General features: G+C 47.7%; 1 protein-coding gene across 1 annotated transcript in view; it reads left to right on the forward strand.

The window, feature by feature from the left end:
- Window positions 1–19,308, forward strand: part of CDPF1 (cysteine rich DPF motif domain containing 1) — a 292,088-nt gene that overhangs the window by 171,176 nt on the left and 101,604 nt on the right. Inside the window, exon 3 of the mRNA XM_069628180.1 lies at window positions 18,014–18,125. Within this exon, the coding sequence (XP_069484281.1) occupies window positions 18,014–18,125 (112 nt within the window). The remainder of the gene's footprint in view (window positions 1–18,013; window positions 18,126–19,308) is intronic.

Here is a 19,308-nt window from a genome sequence, read left to right on the forward strand (position 1 = left end):
GCCTGCACCTGCAGATTCTCGCTTTACCAGCGCTGTGTCCTTGGCTGAGGCCTGCATACCAGGCTCAGCAACGAATAACATTGAAAGCATGTTTTTAGCAAAGCAAGTGCAGCTTTTCACTGAGGCAATGGAATAAATATCCATTATGGCTCTAAGTGCCCCCAGAATGCACTGCGCATCAGCGTCATGTTTTAGCTCAAGCATCACAATCCACCCTTGGATATTTACCTTCCATAGCCCAGAGCCGGTCTCTGAAACCGACGAAACATCAGAACTAAGTTGGGAATACATTGAATACAACAACAACCAATTATTATAATAGCCAAAATAATACAAATGCAAGCAAAGGTGTAACACGGTGTACCCCAATGTCGGGAATCCATGAAAATAACCAATCCCACCAATTCCCAGTATGATCTGGAGACACTTGGGAAATGAGGTCCCTTAAACCTCTAATATGACTTTCAATGGATTGTGAATGGTCACTTAGATTGAAACAACACATACCTTCAACTGCGTTACAGCCCAAATTATGTTTCAGCAAGAGGTAATCAACGGCAGCCCTGTATTGCAAAGTTGCTTTTCTAATAACTTTGCTATCAAGGAGCAACTCTTCTAATGCTTGAGAAGTAGGATTAAGTCCTTTTACCACTAAACATGCTAGTTTAATTAAAGATTTGTAACCCCCAGCAGCTAAACCCCGAACTCCCACTAATGAAAGGGCTAATGCTAGAACCTCAGCCTCTGATAACAATTGCACTTGTGAATCACAATCTGGGGATAAACCCACAGATTCAAAAGTTGACCTTTTGCTTCGAGACATTGCTGGGTGTAAAGGGAACATCTTTAGCCCTAATCGAGTTAAGGCACATGGACCTCCGGAAATGTTAGCTGGAATGTAAGTGTATGTGATGTTGCCACATGAGAAGAGCCATCCTGTTGGAAGTTTCACGTGATTGAGATGACTGGCAGCTATCACTGTATGATTGCAAGGCATAGTATTATTCACACTGGTACATGTGCTTGGAACTCGTGAACACAACCTTTTCTCAAACAAAGTTTGATTTTTCTGTTTGGTTAAATTCAGCTGTTTGCTTTTGCCAATTTCTATTACATTGCAGGTCATAAAGTAACACACATTGCCTTGAGTTATATTGTATGTTATAATACGTGTCAAGTGTCTCCACTTGTGATCTATTTCCTGGCAAAACCTGCAGTACTCATAGATTGAAAAGGATTGTCTGATATCGGAATATTGAACTGCAGAATCATTGTGCATGACGCCAAAAATGTGCTTTAGAACCGGAACTGGTGTCGTCACCGCTACTAAACAAGTAGTCAGCAAAGCTTCTGCATGATGCACATCAGTAAGGCAAAAGTGCGTAATGTTGAGTAGCTGTTGTGCCAAATATGTCCACATATTCTCTCACTGGGTAATTACCGGTGAATATTTTCGCCGTCCTAAAGACATCTGTTGTATAGCTGGCATCAATGTTGTTTGCGTTTGCACCTGACGTGCTTTTCGCATTCCACAAATCCATTTCTTCGGTCTGGCTGGCTTTTCAGCATCGGCATGAGGCTGCTTTCGGACATCATTGATCATCATTATCGGTTTCCCATGAGTCGCTGGCACAGAAGTGACATCCTTCACGGACAGCAGCATGCCGTTTGACTCTCCCAAACTTAGTCCATTTAGTCCCACAATTACATCAGCCAGACAAAGGATCTACAAGGCAAACCCAGAAGTGATATCAGTGTTGAAAATCACTCTTAGGTAACATTTGTCTGTGGGCACATACTGCCATTTTTTTCCACCGGGATCCATTATTAAAACTACCTGGTCTTTGCCTGATGCAATAACATCTGCGGGCACTGGTGGGCTACATGGTCTTTCAACCCACACCTTCGCACCCGGTACCATACCATACTGTGTGAAGAGCCAAAACTACGATCCCCACGGGTAGTTAACACTGTGGGAGGCTCCCCCTTTTTAATCATGGACAACTTAACAGGAACAATAATCAACTGGGCCACCCGATCGCCCTTATGGATCGGTAACACTTGGTCCCCACTATTCAACAAGATGACTTTGATCTTGCCTTGGTAATCAGTGTCAATGACCCCTCCCAGCACTTGAACTCCCTTCAATGGTAGGCCAGATCTAGGGGCAATCCATCCCATATGCTCTGGAGGAATGTGTACCCCAATCCCTGTTCCAATCACAACAATCCCTCTCGGGTCTAATCTGATTTCCTCATGAGAATACAAGTCTACCCCTGCTGACTCTGGAGTCGCTCGATAGGGAGCTAAAGAACCCGGGGTAATTTCCCAGTACAATAGGGTCTCTCTGACTGAGTTGGGTTGAATCTGTAAAGCAGGAGACATTAGCCGCATCAAAGAAGTTTCATGATTATTCACAGGCCTATTGTTTAACACTTGCACCGCATCAAACACACGATCACGCCAGCCTGCTAAACTACCATCTCCAGATTTGCGTAGCTGTTCTTTCAACAAACCATTGATCCGTTCAATTAATCCTGAAGCTGCAGGGTAATGGGGCAAGTGGTAGAGCCATTCAATACTCTTTTCCCAACAATATTCCTGAATTAATTTGCCTTTGAAGTGTGACCCATTGTCACTTTGAATCTGCAAAGGCACCCCGTAATGCAACATCATCTGATCCAACAACTTAATGGTGTTCAGTTGTGTGGCACGTTTGCACGGCAAAACCATCATATATCCAGAGTATGTATCCACAATAGTGCATGCATAATGACAGCCTTTACTGATTGGCAGGGGACCGATGTAATCAATCTGCCAAATTTGACCTGGTAATTTTCCTCTTCGCAACGTACCCTGGACAATCTGAGGGATAGGCCTATGCTGTTGGTGTTGGCACACTGGACATTGCAAAATTATTGTTTTCATTAGCATGTGCCCACCTGGTAGTAGCCTTTTCTCCAAGGTGCCCACATTTCTGGTGAGCCCACTTGGCCACACCCTCCAAATCGTCTTCTTGAGCCTCCGCATCCATAGATGAAAACTTGGTGTGTTCATCTGCAACATAATTAAAACAACGTTCTAATGAATCTGCAGCACAATGCGCATCCACATGATACACAGTGACTTCACTTTGTGATAACATTTCAGCAATATCTTGCCACAGTTCTTTTCCCCACAACTCTTTTGAATGAATCATCCACCCATTCTTTTGCCAGGTTGGCAGCCTCACCGCCAATCCATTCGCCACTGACCATGAATCTGTGTACAAATGACATCGACCAGGGGGTCTCTTGTTTCAATGCTTGGTAAACTGCGTAAAGTTCTGCAAACTGACTGCTCTTCCCTTTCCCTGACGTTGTCAAAATAGTTTTAGTCTTGGGATTGTAAGACACTGCTTTCCAGTATCGCTCGGTTCCCACATATCAGGCCGAGCCATCTGTAAAGCAGGCATGCTCTGTCTCCTCTACGGTCAGATTGCCACAAGGTACTCCCCATTTCACAGGAGATTCGCGTTTTTCATATACTTCCGGTGGTATGTAATCTGAGGGTGGTATGTTGGCCACTTGCTCATGTAATTTGGCAACCCCACCCTTCCCTGATTTAACTCTGTCTTGAATGTACCATTTCCATTTGATTATGCTGGCTTCTTGAGCGTGTCCTATTCTGTGTGTTTTAGGAGAGCTCAGCACCCATTGCATAATCGGGATTTCAGGCCTTATCAACACATCATGCCCCACTGTCATTTGCTCAGTATCGACCAGGGCCCAATAACATGCCAGCAACGGCTTCTCGAACCGAGTGTATGAGTTACAAGCATCGGGCAATTTACGACTCCAAAACCCCAATGGCACACGTTTCCTGTCCTGTTTCTGCAACACACTCCAGTTAGCGTAATTGTCTTGCACAGACACATTCAATTCCACTTCGCCTTCCTTCAATGGCCATACAACAAGCACCTGATTCACGGTGTGTTTCGCCAAATCAAATGCTTTTTGCTGCGCTTCCCGCCACTGAAACTCATATTTCTTTCGTGTCACTTTGTAGAGGGGAAGCCAGTATCTGCCCTAAATGGGGAATGTGCTATCTCCAAAACCCAAACAGCCCTATGAACTTCTGAGCTTGCTTTTTGGTCATTGGAGTGGTGAACTCAAGGATTTTCTGTCGGGCCTTCTGCACCATCTATCGATGCCCATTATGCCACTGAATCCCTAGGAATATCACTGTCTCAGCTGGCTCTTGAATTTTGTTCAGGTTAATCTGTCGCCCTTCCTTCTTCAATCCTTCCATAATGACTTCTAACTGGTTGTGCACACTGCGCTCATCCTTACCCTGAATCAAAATATCATCAATGAAGTGAGAGATCTGTATGTCAGGTTTACACGGTATCTTGTCTAAGTGCTCTGCCACCAGCCGGTGGCAGATAGTTGGGCTATGTAAGTACCCCATAGATAACCTTGTGAAGGTGTACTGACGCCCGCTCCAAGAGAATGCAAACTGCTCTTGGCACTCTTCAGCAATTGGCACAGAGAAAAATGCATTGGCTAAATCTACCACTGCATACCAGGTCCCCTCAAACTTTTGGACATTCTCAATCAAGATAATGCCATCTGGGACTGCGGGCACCAAGGGAGGAGTGTTTTTATTTAACTCGCGGTAATTCAACGTCATCCTCTAGGACCCGTCCCCTTTTTTGAAAGGCCAGAGTGGGTTGTTGCACGCGGTAGAAATAGGACGTAACACACCCGCCTCCACGTACTCTTTCATGGTGTCTGAAATTTCCTTGTGCCCCCCTGGAATGCGGTATTGCTTCATCGCTACCCGCTTGGTCGCCAGAGGCACCTGCACTGGGGGCATCTTCAGTTTTCCTACGGTAATGCATGTGCAGGTCAATGCACTCACCCCAAACTGATACGTTATACCTCCTAGTCCCAAAGTCAATCCTTCTAGAATGTCAAAGCCAATTATGTACTCGGGTATCGGGACAATCAACGCTGGGTATTTCTGCTTAGTCAACTTGCCTATTTTCATATCCACTTATGTACTGCGGGGGTCTCTTCCCCCCTAGCCCGGTAATGGTAAAGTGTCTGCCTTTGAATCGTGTTGGATTTCCATGAATCAGAGAGGCCTCCGCCACGGTGTCTATCAATGCTCGCACCGTTTGCGTATTTCCCGGCCCCCAAAAAATCTTAACATTAACATGGGACCGCCTATCAACTTTTATGTGAGCGGACGCTGCCGGAGCTTGGCCGTGACCCTAGTCAAATTTTAAAGGAGTGTAACTTGACTCTGCCTCTAACATTGCACTCACCACCTTCCTCAAGTCAGCATATGTTGGCTGGTACGGGGAAGGTGTCCCCATAGACCCTTCTTCCTGTTCTTCCTCAAGAGGGGCGGAAGGTGAGGGGTCCTTCTGTGGCTTAGTCACCACCTGTTTCTTAACCAGTTTATAGCGCTCTTTGGCTGCAAGCCCTCTCTTTTGTACAGTTCATACATTACCCTGGTTTCAATGCCATCAATTTCTTCTCGTGGCACACCATCTTTTAACAAAGCCAAAAACATGTCTTTTCTGGACACTCGGGAGTCTCTACTATCTTGCCTCCTGCCTTCAGATCTTCTCTCACTACGCCCCTCTCTCTCTCGCGGCTTGTCATGCCTCACTCCCCTAAGTCTGCCAATTGCCGGATGGCATCCACTACTTCATCAGTGGGTTTGCCCGTCATACCTACGAGCAAAGTCATAATGACACTTTTGTATGCAGGCAGTGCAGTTCTGATCACCATATTCCTGGTTGAAACTGAGAGCGGCAATGCCCCCATATGTCCTGGAGCATCTATTGTTATTGTTATTTTGCATTTATATAGCGCCGTATATACCATTGGTATGGTCTGAAGGCGCTGGTAGGTTCAACACCCTTGGGAACCGAAGTTCAGGTCAGTGGAGAGACTAGAGAGAGTCCAAAGGTGCGTGTGCGCACCGGTATGTGTGCAGCTGGTGCGGAATTCGTGTGGTAGCTGCTTCTTAGCGGTAGGTGTGGTGGTTGAGAGATCTGGGGTATGTGTTCGGTCTGGCCGGAATTATCCAGACCGAGTGTGGCAGCGTTAGGCCTGAGGAGAAACGCCTGGCTGGGGTGTGAAACCAGCGATGTTTACTTAGAGTGATGGGGGTGAGCGGCAGATGTAGATATGAGAACAGTTATACCGAATGGTGTCATGGTATCTCTGTGTTCTAGTTGTATGGTGGTGTAAGGAGAGAGTAAGCGTGGGGTGTGATATGAAGTATGTTCTTTCAAAGGTTCCTTGCATTCCAAAACAAAATATGCACGTCACGCAATTCTGAGCAGTCAGGTTCGTTCTATGTGTTTCTCATCCGCTCTATGCACTATTCACCCATACACTCATTTGTTCCATGCGTTCGTCCGCTCCACAGATTCATCTGCCACTCATCAGTTCCGCACTCATCTGCTCCACAGATTGATCTGTCACTCATCAGCTCCGCACTCATCCGCTCCACACACTCGTCCGCGAACACTCGTCCGCTCTATGTACTCATCCGTTGTACACTTGTTCGCTCCACACATTCGTTCGCTCTCCACACGTTCGTTCGCTCTCCACACACTCGTTCGCTTTCCACACACTCGTTCGCTCTACACACACTCGTTCGCTACTCGGCCGATCTCCACACATTCAGCCACTCTCCACACACTCAGCCACTCTCCACACACTCAGCCGCTCTCCACATGCTCAGCCGCTCTCCACACACTCAGCCGCTCTCCACACACTCAGCCGCTCTCCACACACTCAGCCGCTCTCCGCACACTCAGCCGCTCTCCGCACACTCAGCCGCTCTCCGCACACTCAGCCGCTCTCCACACACTCAGCCGCTCTCCACACACTCAGCCGCTCTCCACACACTCGTTCGCTCTCCACACACTCGTTCGCTCTCCACAGCCTTGTTTGCTCTCCACATACTCGTTCGTTCTCCACACACTCGGCCGCTCTCCACACACTTGTTCGCTCTCCACACACTCAGCCGCTCTCCACACTTTCAGCCGCTCTCCGCACACTCAGCCGCTCTCCGCACACTCAGCCGCTCTCCGCACACTCAGCCGCTCTCCACATACTCAGCCGCTCTCTACACACTTGTTCGCTCTCCACACCCTTGTTCGCTCTCCACACACTCGTTCGCTCTCCACACACTTGTTTGCTCTCCACACACTCGTTCGCTCTCCACACACTCGTTCGCTCTCCACACTCAGCCGCTCTCCACACTCAGCCGCTCTCCTCGCTCTCCACACTCAGCCGCTCTCCACACTCAGCCGCTCTTCACACTCAGCCGCTCTCCACACTCTGCCGCTCTCCACACTCTGCCGCTCTCCACACTCTGCCGCTCCCACACTCTGCCGCTCCCACACTCAGCCGCTCCCCGCGCTCCTCCGCTCTCCCTTCTCCTCCACTCTCTACTGTCCTCTGCTCTCCACGGTCCTCTGCTCTGCACGCTCTTCCTCTCTCTACACTCAACCTCTCTCTACACTCATTTGCTCTACATATTTATCCGTCTTCCACATTCATTTGCTCTTCATATTAGTCCGCTCTTTATACTCAACCGACCTCGACACTCATCCTCTCTCGACACTCATCCACTCTCTACACTCTTCCGCTTTCTGCACTCTTCCGCTCTCTACACTCTTCCGCTCTCTACACTCATCCGCTCCCCCCACTCAGTCGTTCCCCCCACTCAGTCGCTCCCCCCACCGCTCTCCACACTCAACCGCTCCCCCACTCAGTCGGTCCCCCCACTCAGTCGCTCCCCCCACTCAGCCGCTCCTCCCACTCAGTCGCTCCCACCACTCAGTCGCTCTCATGCTTCTCCGCTCTCTACGCGCCCACGCTCTCTACGCTCCTCCACTCTCAAAGCTCTTCCGCTCTGCATCTTCCTCCGCTCTGCACGCTCTTCCGTTTTTCACGTGCCTTCACTCTCTACACACAACCGCTCTCCACACTCGACCGCTCACTACACTCAACTGTTCTCCACACTCTTCCGTCCTCCACATTCATTTGCTCTTCATATTCATCCGCTCTCCACACTCAACCGTCCTCCACACTCATCCGCCAATAACATTCATCCTCCACATTCATGTATACTCATCCACACTCATCCTTACTCGTTCGCTTTCCCCACTCATCCGCTCATGTCCTCCACACTCATCCGCTCTCCACGCTCGTTCGGTCTCCACGCTCGTTCGGTCTCCACGCTCATCCGCTCTCCACGCTTATCCGCTTTCTTCACTCAACCACTCTCTACACTCAACCGCTCTCTACACTCATGTGCTCTCCACATTTTATCCATCTTCCACATTCATTTGCTCTTCATATTCGTCTGCTCTTTACACTCAAACCGACCTACACACTCACTGCCCTCCACACTCATCTGCCATCAGCGTTCATTCTTCCACGCTCATCTACCCTCATCTATACTCATTCGGTCTCCCCCCTCAGCCCTCTCACCCTCCATACTCATCCGCCCTCCTCATTCGTCAGCTCTCAACACTCATCCGCTCTCGACACTCATCCACTCTCCGTACTCATACGCTCTCTACACTCTTCCGCTCTCTACACTCTTCCGCTCTCTACACTATTCTGCTCTCTACACTCTTCCGCTCTCTACACTCATCCGTTCTCCACACTCATCCGTTCTCCACACTCATCCGTTCTCCACACTCATCCGCTCCCCCACTCAGTTGCTCCCCCCACTCAGTTGCTCCCCCATTCAGTCGCTCCCCCATTCAGTCGCTCCTATGCTTCTCCGCTCTCCACGCGCCTCCGCTCTCCACGCTCCTCCACTCTCAACGCTCTTCACGGTATTCCGCTCTGCACGCTCTTCCGCTCTGCACGCTCTTCCGCTCAGCACGCTCTGTACGCTCCTCCGCTCTGTACGCTCTTGCGCTTTGTACGCTCTTCCGCTCTCTACGCCCAACCGCTGTCCACACTCAACCACTCCCTACACTCAACTGCTGTCCACATTCTTCCGTTCTCCACATTCATTTGCTCTTCGTATTCATCTGCTCTCCACACTCGACTGTTCTCCACACTCATCCGCGAACAGCATTCATCCTCCACACTCATCCACACTCATCTATACTCATCCATACTCATTCGTTCACCCCACTCATCCGCTCACGCCCTCCACACTCTTCCGTTCTCCACGCTCATCCGGTCTCCACGCTCATCTGCTGTCCACGCTTTCTATATTCTAAGTGATTTATTCCTATTATCCACTTAACTGTTTAGATCTTCATTACTCGTTTTAGTTCTGCTTGTCATTGTAGGTTACAGTTTGGTTAGTTTAGCTGTACTTGTTTTTTTTTGTTTTTTTTTTAATTTATTTTTTTGGTGGTTTGCTGGGTCGGTGTTATTGTGATGATTGATGATGCTGGTTTGGAACCGGTTGGTTTTAGGGAAAGAGCCAGGTTTTCAGTAGTTTGCGGAATGCCGTTAAGTCCTCACGTTAGGCGGATGTGGGGAGGGAGCGAGTTCCATAGGGTTGGGGCCAGGGCTGAGAATGATGCTCCGCCTAACCTGACTGAGTTTGTCTTGGGAATTACTAGGAGGCCGGCTGAGCTTGATCTAAGGGTGCGAGTGGGGTGGTAAGGTATTAGCTTTTCTTGAAGATATTATGGTCCAGTTTTATGTAGTGCTCGATGGGTGAGGCATAAGGTTTTGAAGGCCACCCTACGGGCTACTGGAAGCCAGTGCAGTGTCTTGAGGGCTGGGGATACGTGGTCTCTTGGACTGAGCGCAAGTAGCACTTTGGCCGCCGCGTTTTGTGCTCTTTGGAGTTTATTCAGTTGATAGGCATGAATTCCGAGGTAAAGGGGGTTTCCTTAGTCCGGTCTTGATATGACGATTGATTGGACCGCAGAAACTCTGTTGGGAAATGAGAGATATGGAAAGATGCGCCTAAGGTTTTTGAGGTGGTAGTGGCAGGACTTTGAGACATTGTTGACTTGGTGTGAGAGTGTTAGGTCGGAGTCCAGGTTGCATCCAAGAATTTTCACTGTGTTGGAGGGTGTCGGTGAGTTGCCCATGGCGGGTGGCCAGGGTAGTGGGTGGGGAAGAAGATCGGAGTTGCCGCAAACCATGATTTCTGTTTTGGAGGGGTTTAACAAGAGGTGGCTTTGGGTCATCCAGCGTTTTATGTTGAGGAGGCAGGATGCCAGATCAGGTTGGGAGTTGGGTTTCGCGTTCAAGATTTTTAGAATTAGTTGAGTGTCGTCGGTGTAATTGTAACACAGGATGTTGTGTGAACAAATTATTGGTGGGAGGGTGATCAGGTAGAGATTAAACAGGAGGGCGGATAGACATGCTCCTTGTGGGACTCCTGTGTCGACTGGTCGGGCTTGGGAGGTAAAGTTGGAGAGTGTCATTATTTGGTGCCTGTCTTTGAGGAACGACGCTATCGATTTAAGGGCGGTTCCACGTATTCCTAGGGAGTGGAGGCGGTCAAGGAGGATTGAGTGATTGATCGTGTCAAAAGCAGCCGATAGTCGAGAAGGATTAGTGCGGCGCATCCCGCGGAGTCAGCTGTCATTTTAAGGTCATCCCAGATCGAGGTTAGGGTGCTTTCAGTTCCGTGACGGGTTCTGAATCCTGATTGGGCGGGGTCTAGGAGATTGTTGGCTTCAACAAAGGCATTTAGTTTGGAGTAGGCGGTTCGGTCAATGAGTTTGGCAAGGAACCTGGTGTTTGAGATGGGGCGGTAGTTTTTGGGCTCGAGAGGGTCGAGCAAAGGTTTTTTAATTAGAGGTTTGACGTGCACCAATTTGAATGCGTCTGGAAAGACACTGCAAGAAAGGGAGGCATTTATGATAGATCTTGCGTGTTCTCCTGCGCAGGTGGAGGCAAAGATTTCTTTTAGGGTTGTGGCTGGGCAGGGGTCCAATGGTGATCCAGATGGTTTGCGGGCAGATAGGAGTTTGAGGAATTGTTCCGGTGATATTGGACTGAAGGATTTGAACGTTGGTTGCGTAGAGGTCGCAGCTGATGGGCTGTCCGGTACGGGCGGAGGATTGCCTGGTGGCTGTAAGAGAGCCAGTTTGGTGGTTAGAGTTGTTGTCCTTTCGATAGCCGTGGAGTAAAAGTGGAGGGAGAGAGAGTCACACAGTGATTGTGACGCGGTCGGGATGGTTGTGTTACAAGCCGGATTGGTGAATTCCGAGATAATTTTGTGAAGTTCTTTGCTTGGGTTTTTGCAGTTTAGGATTCGGGAGATGTAGGGGGCTTTTTTTGCTTTCCGGATTTCAGCTTTGTACCGATACAGGTGTCGGGCCAAGGAGGTCTTGCTCTCATGGGCTTTCTCTTTCTGCCATTTGCATTCTAGGTATTTGTATTGTCGTTTAGTGGTCTTCAGCTCAGGGGTGTACCATCTGGGGAAAAGGCCACGGCGGGTTGATGGTTTGCCCGAGGGGGTGAGCCGCATCAGAGATGTGTTGAGCCATGAATCAAAGGCCTCAGGGGTTAGGTGATTGTTGAGATGGCAGGTAGGTGGTGGAGACTGGAGGAGTGCCTCGGCTAGGTCCGGGGTGATTATTAGTTTCTTCCAGCATTTGTGTATGTTTGGAGGTTCGGATACGAGTACGGGAAGGGGTTCGGGTGAGTGGATGGCGAACGTGAGAAGGAAGTGATCGGACCAGATGATAGGGGTGGGCGGCATTAGATGAATCAGGGTGTTGGAGCTAAAGATGGCATCAAGAGTGTGTCCTTTATAGTGAGTCGGGCCGATTATGTGGGGTTGGAGATTAATTGCATCTAAACCGTCCACCAGGGAGTATGTCATAGGGTTGGTGGGGATGTCGAGCCATATGTTGAAGTCTCCAAGAAGGGTGAGGTTGGGATGGTTTAGTTGGATGGTGGCAATAGAATTGCAGAGGTGAATGAATTGCCTCCTTCATAGCATGCTCTCTGACCTTTTGAATCGCCTCTTTCAAACTGTACCACTTCTTTTCCTCGCTAGGCCAATCTGTGGTAATGGGATACTTATGGTTAAATGCTTGGGCTGCTAGGTGCAACAAAGACACCTGTGAATCCTGCCCATTGTCATCAGGGGTGGCCCTGCCCTTAAGACCTCCTGTACATTGGTGTCAGTTGACAAAGGCAAAAAGCGCGGTGAGTCTGTGGAATCTACCAACAACCCTGCGGCACCCCCATCTAGCAATCTCACCATCCATGTCAGTAAAGGTTCCCCTGACTTTTGCCTCAAACGAGTAATGATTTCCCCAACCTCCTGCTGGGTGTAATCTTCCAGCGTGGTTAAATCCACAACCCCGCCTGCAGGATTCTGCGGTTGAGGTCCGGCACGCCGTCTCCTAACCGACTTCACTGCCACTGTCCTTTGCTTCAGTTCTGCATTAGAATCTGACTCATTTGCCGAGCTACTCTCTGGGCTTGTTGAGTCAAAAATGTCTCCATCCCCTTTATCAGGGTCCCAATCCACACCTGCAGTAGCGATTAAAGTTGCCACTTTCCTTTGCTTGACCCCCTCGCCTCTTTTTATACTTGTAGCGAGCTATCCTAACCGTGGCCCGCTCTGCCACAGCCTGATATTTATCAGCCTTGTCTTTAAAAAGTTGAATCTGAATTTCCTGCATCAAAGCTATTTGCTGCTCGGCAGCTAACTCTTTTTCTTATTGCAAAATATGCTCTTTCATTTCTACATTTTTTTGTGATATTTTCCTAAAGGCATGCAGGAGGACCCACCCCCCGCCTGCCCAAAGAATTGTATTCCCATCCCCTCTCCACTAAAATCTGCTGTAAACAAAGCATTACTTCTGACGGAGCAGCTTCTCCCAAACTACTGTCCCATGTTTCACTCAGACCAGCCCCGCACGCCCACACCTGTGCTAATTTATCATATGGGCTTTTAGCCCACCCTGGAATCATAACTTCGGGCCATTCACCGCCAGCCGGGGACACCCTTTTTCCTGAACAAGCTATTCATCATTACAGTAATTTGCAAAACCTCTTTTTTTTTCCTTTCCATGCTGCAGTCACTCGCGCAGGCACGCACACGCAAAAAAAAAAAACAGATTACCACAGTCCAACGCTCACTGCCAAATGAAAACAAACTTTTGCTTGCAATGTAAGCAAAGCCTATCTGGGTTCAAACAGATTCTTTAATATTTGGAGCAATTCATCACAAATATCCCATCCTCGTCGCCAAAGTGTATTGCTTGCCAAGACTGCACGGACAGTTATTTATCACCAGTACATTTTCAGAGCAGAGCAAATACTTTGAACGCAGGTAGACGGAGCAATAACTCGCAACCAGACACGCAGTTAGTGAAATGATGAGCACTTATATGGCTATTTATTCCTAGTTAAGAAGCAACAAGTGATAAAACAGAAATAAATCACAGAAAAGATAGAGAATTAAAGAGAAAATACATCACCATGGGCGTAACTGAATCCCTCATCTCGCCAGAAGTGGCTGGAAGAGCCCGGTAACAGCCAGGCAGAGAGCACAACAGCCCACGGGAAGGTCGGAAGAAGGCGCCCCCCCCCCCCTCCGACTAAGGTCTTTGTGTTTTTTACACATGACCTTTACAGAGCTCCGCATATATGCCCTCCTCAAAAAGGGGTGGCAATTTCTCAAACCTTCTGGCATTAGCGCTTGCGCATTGCTGAGTGACAGTTGGTTGCCGGCCGGGTCAACCAACAGTAACTCAAAGGAGCAAAGCTTCCCTCTTCTATACCACCACGGAAAACAATTCCATAACTCATCCTGAGACCTTGGCGCAAGTATAGCAAGACATAACAAAACCTTTTTATATCTGGTGCCAGCCTGCACCTGTAGATTCTTACATTCCTAGCGCTGTGTCCTTGGCTGAGGCCTGCATACCAGGCTCAGCAACGAATAACATTGAAAGCATGTTTTTTAGCAAAGCAAGTGCAGCTTTTCACTGAGGCAATGGAATAAATATCCATTATGGCTCTGAGTGCCCCCAGAATGCACTGCGCATTAGTGCCATGTTTTAGCTCAAGCATCACAGTAGGCCACATCCATGGATGCTGCAAACCTTCCTGATTCTGGGAAGGAGTTATATAAATTGGCCAACCTTGGGTTCAGGGAACCAGAGGACCTTTTGTAAAAGCAGGCCACCTGGTAACAGGCTCTTATTTGCTTTAAGGGACTGTGGACTGTGATGGCCCCATCTAGTTTAAGTCCTGGTTCCTCTGATAAAATTGGAATATCAACTTCATTTAAATACCTTTGTTGTGCTCCTCAGAGTCTTGAACCCCCCCCCGGCATACAACTTCGAATAAAACCTTGCACACGCAGGCAGTTTCTCTGCCACCGCCCCACCAATGAATCATGCTCCCTCTTAATCACCTGCATAAATTCTGTTTTTCTTCATCTGCAGTTGTTTAGCGATTAATGTAAAATGAAATTGCAATCATTTAATTGGGTGAGTGTTATAGGGGAAGATGAAAGGCTTATTTTAGAGATCTAATTAGGATGGAAGGGGTCCTTCTCTTTCAAGTTTTGGGGCTGGGAAGGAAAGGGGATGGGGAGGGTAGGTGCCATTTCACCAATGTAATGTGGCAAATGGTCAAGTGAAGCAGAGCCCAGAGGCAGCAGCTAGGAGCAATTACAATTACAAGTTTGAGGCAGTAGTTGCAGTTATTATGTGTGGGTGTCGCACATTTTCGAAGTGCTTTTGTGAGTGCTGTTGGGCTGGAACCTGCTCTTACTGTTCCGGTACCTGTGAAAGAAAATTACCTGGTATAGATTGCCTATGTTATGGTATGGTATGGTATCTCCGCCGCTTGCTCCTGCCACCGATACGTCTCTCGCAGCTCGGGCCTCACTCCGAAGCTTTGCATGGTCACACGAGTTCCCTTTCTGCGGTTCATCGCTGGCTTCTAGCTTCCTTCAGCCTTGCTTCCTGCTGCATTCACTCTGCATCTGACCGGGGTTCTCGAGCACTCAGTCTGTCACGCCACCTTCCAGGAGAGGTCTGCGCTCCTCCAGCAGTCCGTAGATCTACTTCCACAGCTAAGGCTATTGCAGCGTTCTTGCCGCTTTTAAACCTCCTGCCAGGTTGATCGGTCTGAAAAGGACTAGACCACTCATTGCTGACTTGGAGTTCTGCATTGCTCTTGCCTGCCTGCCTGGTCCCAGTACATAACTGGTTTGTGTATGTGTGTGAATCAATAAAGAAAGGATGTATTTCTCTGGTGGCTTTCTTCCTCGTCCCAGTAACTAACTGGTGTCTATGGTGGAAGGATTTATGGGAAATATAGGGAAGGTATTGGCAACAGCCTATAAAGGCCTGGAGGATGGTGGATTCATTGTGGAAGGGAAATGGGGGATACTGTGTCTCACCTAATGGTGCCTCGTCTACACTCCCCAAGTTTCCTCCACCCAGGTAGTACTCCCTCATATATCCACCCCCAGGTCAGGATCTGATAGCGACAGTCTTTCCCTGGCCACCTGAGAGGAGGATATATTGTGGGAAGAAGTGAGGACACCCTTAGATTCCTCACAAAACACACACCCTTAAAACCAAACCCCTTGACGTAGTAATTCAACTCTCCCGTGTCTTAAAAATGCATTCTCTTTTTTCCCTCTACCCTCCTCCATCCCACCGTCCGTTCAAACAGAAGTACAGATAGAATAAAAAGCCCAGTCCATGTATATGTATTTGTATTTTATTGTGATTTATGTAGTACTTTTGCCAAAATGCTGCCCACACTATTTAGATCAATATTTTAGGTGGTACTATGATGAAGAGGAATGTAGGCCAGAGTTATGTGTCGGAGAGGTGGGAGAGCAAAGGAGTTTTAAAACAAGTGCAAGAAATCTGTAAAGGTGAAAAGGAGCGAATAGGCAGAAGTCATGAGTTTCAAGATTTAGGGACAAGAAGGGAGAACAATTGAAAAAGAGAAGTGGCACATTGAGATTTAGAAACAGCAAGAAGGTAGAGTGATTGTGATCTAAGGGCCGGAGGGAGAATGGAACAAATGCAGAGCAGAAAGATAGGGTGGTGCAAGACTGTAAAAGCATTTTACAGACAATAGAGAGGAAATGGAAAAGTAGACCAAAGACAAAAGCTAGAAAAGAAATGGAAAAGAAGGGAATACATGATCGAGGAATGAGAAGGTAGAAGAAAGAGTAGTTGTCTAGCAGAGGTGTAGACTTACCATCAGGGAGTAAGGTGAGAAGAAGAAATTCCAAGAGGGAGAGCAGAACAGTAGTCAAGATGACAAAGAATGAGGAAGGAGATTGAGTTTTTGTGGATTGAAATGAGAGTAAAGGACGCATGCGACAGAGGTTGTGAAGATGGAAATTACAGGTTTTAGCAGTATTAGAAATTTGAGAGGAGAAGGGGAGCGCGGGGTTGAAAGTAACACCAAGGTTTTGAGCTGCGGGGAACGGCAAAAGTAGCAGAGGGGAAACAAAGGTCAGAGGGAGTAGAAGGAAGGAAGAGAATGTTGGTTTTCAAGGAGCTATGATGGAAAAAGTGAGAATCCATCCAAGGTTGGATGGCTCTGAAACACAAAGAAATAATAGAGTGAAGAGAGTCGGAGAAGTAGCAGAAAATCTGTGAATCGGCTGCATAGAAGTGACATGATAGTCCATAATACTGAATCAAAGAAGAGAAAAGGGTAATGTAAAGGGAAAACGGCAGAGGTCTGAGAGCAGATCCTAGTGGTACACCGAAGAGTAAAGGGCAAGGAGAAGAAAAGTGGGCAGCCCAGGAAACAGATTAGAAGCGATCACAGATTCATAGTCAAACCATTGCAGGACAGAGACAGAAATACCAGTAGAAGAGAGGGAGGACAAAAGGGTAGGACAGTCACCTGTGTCAAAGGCAGCCAAAAGATTTAGAAGAATAAGTATAGATAATAACTTGCTGTAAGGTGCAAAGTTAATTGGAAACATGAAGAAAGGAATCTTGGTTGAGAGAGCCAGACGGAAGCCAGATTGAAGAGGGGCAGATGGGAATGAAGATTGAGAAAGACACAGTTTGGGAATAGAGTGTTCTTTCCAGAAATTTGGATAGAAAATACAGAAGAGAAACAGCGGAAATATGAAGGGATTGATAGATGTAAAGAAGGTTTTTTTAAGTATAGGTATGGTAAGAACATGTTTTAAGGATGAAGGAAAGGAGGCAGTACATGAAGAATAAAAAGACAGGTGAGATATGAATGGAGATGAGTGTAAATAGAAGGAATCAACAAGGAGAAAAATGGGTCTAGAGGGAGAGGCTGTTGGGTGAGCGCAAGATAGAAAAGCAGTGTCCAGATAAGTGAGAGGGTTAAAGGAGGATAGTAGTGAGGTAGAGGGGAAAGAGATGAGACTGCGGCTGGTGAATTTGATGGAGAGCATGAAATAGAGGAACTAAGAGAAGATACTTTGTTGGGGAAATAGCCTGGGTAATCAGAGGCACAAAGAAAGAAAGAAAGAAAGAGAGGGATTAGGGTGCCGGGGTATGGAATACTGTTGAGTAGTTGAAAGGTTTGCAGAGGATGAGGAGCAAGTGAAAGTGTGAGAATAGAGAAGTAGCTTTTTATGCATGTAACCCCAAGGGAACATCAGCCCCTCCCCCACAACTTGCTGAAAACTCTCCTATCCCAGGTGGAGATGAGGGATTGAAAGATCAAAGAGGCAAGAAAGAACAGAAGGTGAATTAGCCCACAAATGGAGTCCACTCAGCTCCATGTTTAATAAAAGTGGAGTTGAAAGAGTGCTAGGGCAGCAACTCTTTTATGCAAATTATTGCACTGTCTTGTGTAAAAAGTATTTTCCTCGTATTTTTCTGTGATTTGGGTGTAGTAATAGATTCACATCTTTAAGCAATTCAGCATCTCTTTGAGATGCACTTTTTTGAGCAGCTGCTCTACAGTTTTATCATGGTTAGAATACAAATATATGTAATTTGCGGCCTGCGATTTATGTATGAAAGTAGGCAATTTCACACAGCGTTAAAGCAGAGTTTTGTTTCTTCCAGTCTCTTAGAGGAGTGCTATGTCATGAAAGATCCATTCACCCCTGACAAGGAAAAATTCCTGATTCTTGGATCCAAGTGCAGTGCATGCAGCCGACTTGTCTGTGTTGGCATGGTAAGCCATTTATGCACCTTATTTTTTGGGGGCATTGTACAATTTTGTGCGACGGACACATAACGCATTTGGTAAGAAATTAAATGTCCTTTTCTTTTTGCCCTGTTCTTCAGACTAAAATTAAAATTTAAGTGCAAGCCCCCAAGCAGCCCGAGGCTCAAAAACCTGCTCACATCGAATCCCTGGGTCGCTTATTGGTTTGAGTTGGGGTTGTAATTTCTTTGAATCCTGTTACTTAGGGTCGTCTGCTGACTCTAGGAAGTCTGATAAAACTGAGCTGAGGGATTTGATACTAGAAGGAGAGTGACTGGGTAGAAATAACATTCAATACCGAGGAGTTGGGGAAGGAGATTCCTTTTGTGGGAAGGGACCCTAGAATTTGCCAGCAATCTCCCTGTTGGGTAAGAATTTAACTTAAAGGAATAGTTTGCTCAAATATGTTATTGTCCCAATCGTTCGGGCATGTATTTTTAAGCATACTGTAATCGATATTAAAAATGTTTCCTATGGTTGGCCACCAAGGGGCGCACGGATGCTCTCCTCTTTTGTGTTAGCTCCGTGCTTCGGGTCCCCAAAAGCAGTAAAAGCCCCCACTGTCTGGCCCCAACTAAAGCATTACAGCATACGAATTGGGATCACAGCAGATCACTGGCTTCTGAAAGAAATCTGGGGAAAAATCAGACATGTTTTCGTGCAAATATTGCATCTTTTCCACCAGACGAGAAGCCGTGGCACGCCAGCCCCTGCCCCCAACACCCGAAGAGACTCCAGCTCCTTCCTGCGGAGCCTCGAGACCCGTGGTGAACCTGCGGGCCCCCATGTCACGTCCTGCAAAGGGGTAAGCCGCTCGGAGGCGGCCACGGACACCCCCGGATTTCCAACCGCATGGTGAGTGAAGAAGCTGCATTGAAACAATAACGAAGCTGAGGCCTGCGTGTGCTAGTCTCATGCTGCGCGCGCCCTCCCAGCCTCCAGCCATACGTTCCCCCCAGCAGCCCTTACACCAATGCACCCCTTCGACCCCCAGCCAAACGGAGTGTGATGCCCAGGGAGGAACGGGACATTAATCATACACTCAGGGCCCGGATAGATGCGCATCTGCACGTAAGGCTTGGTGCCTCCAACTAGCACACAGGAAGGCCCAAACTCTCAGAGAGAGAATCGAACGTTGTGGAGCCTCAAC

This window comes from Ambystoma mexicanum, chromosome 12, assembly GCF_040938575.1.
Source record: "Ambystoma mexicanum isolate Mex_15411 chromosome 12, UKY_AmexF1_1, whole genome shotgun sequence".
NCBI lineage: Eukaryota > Metazoa > Chordata > Amphibia > Caudata > Ambystomatidae > Ambystoma > Ambystoma mexicanum.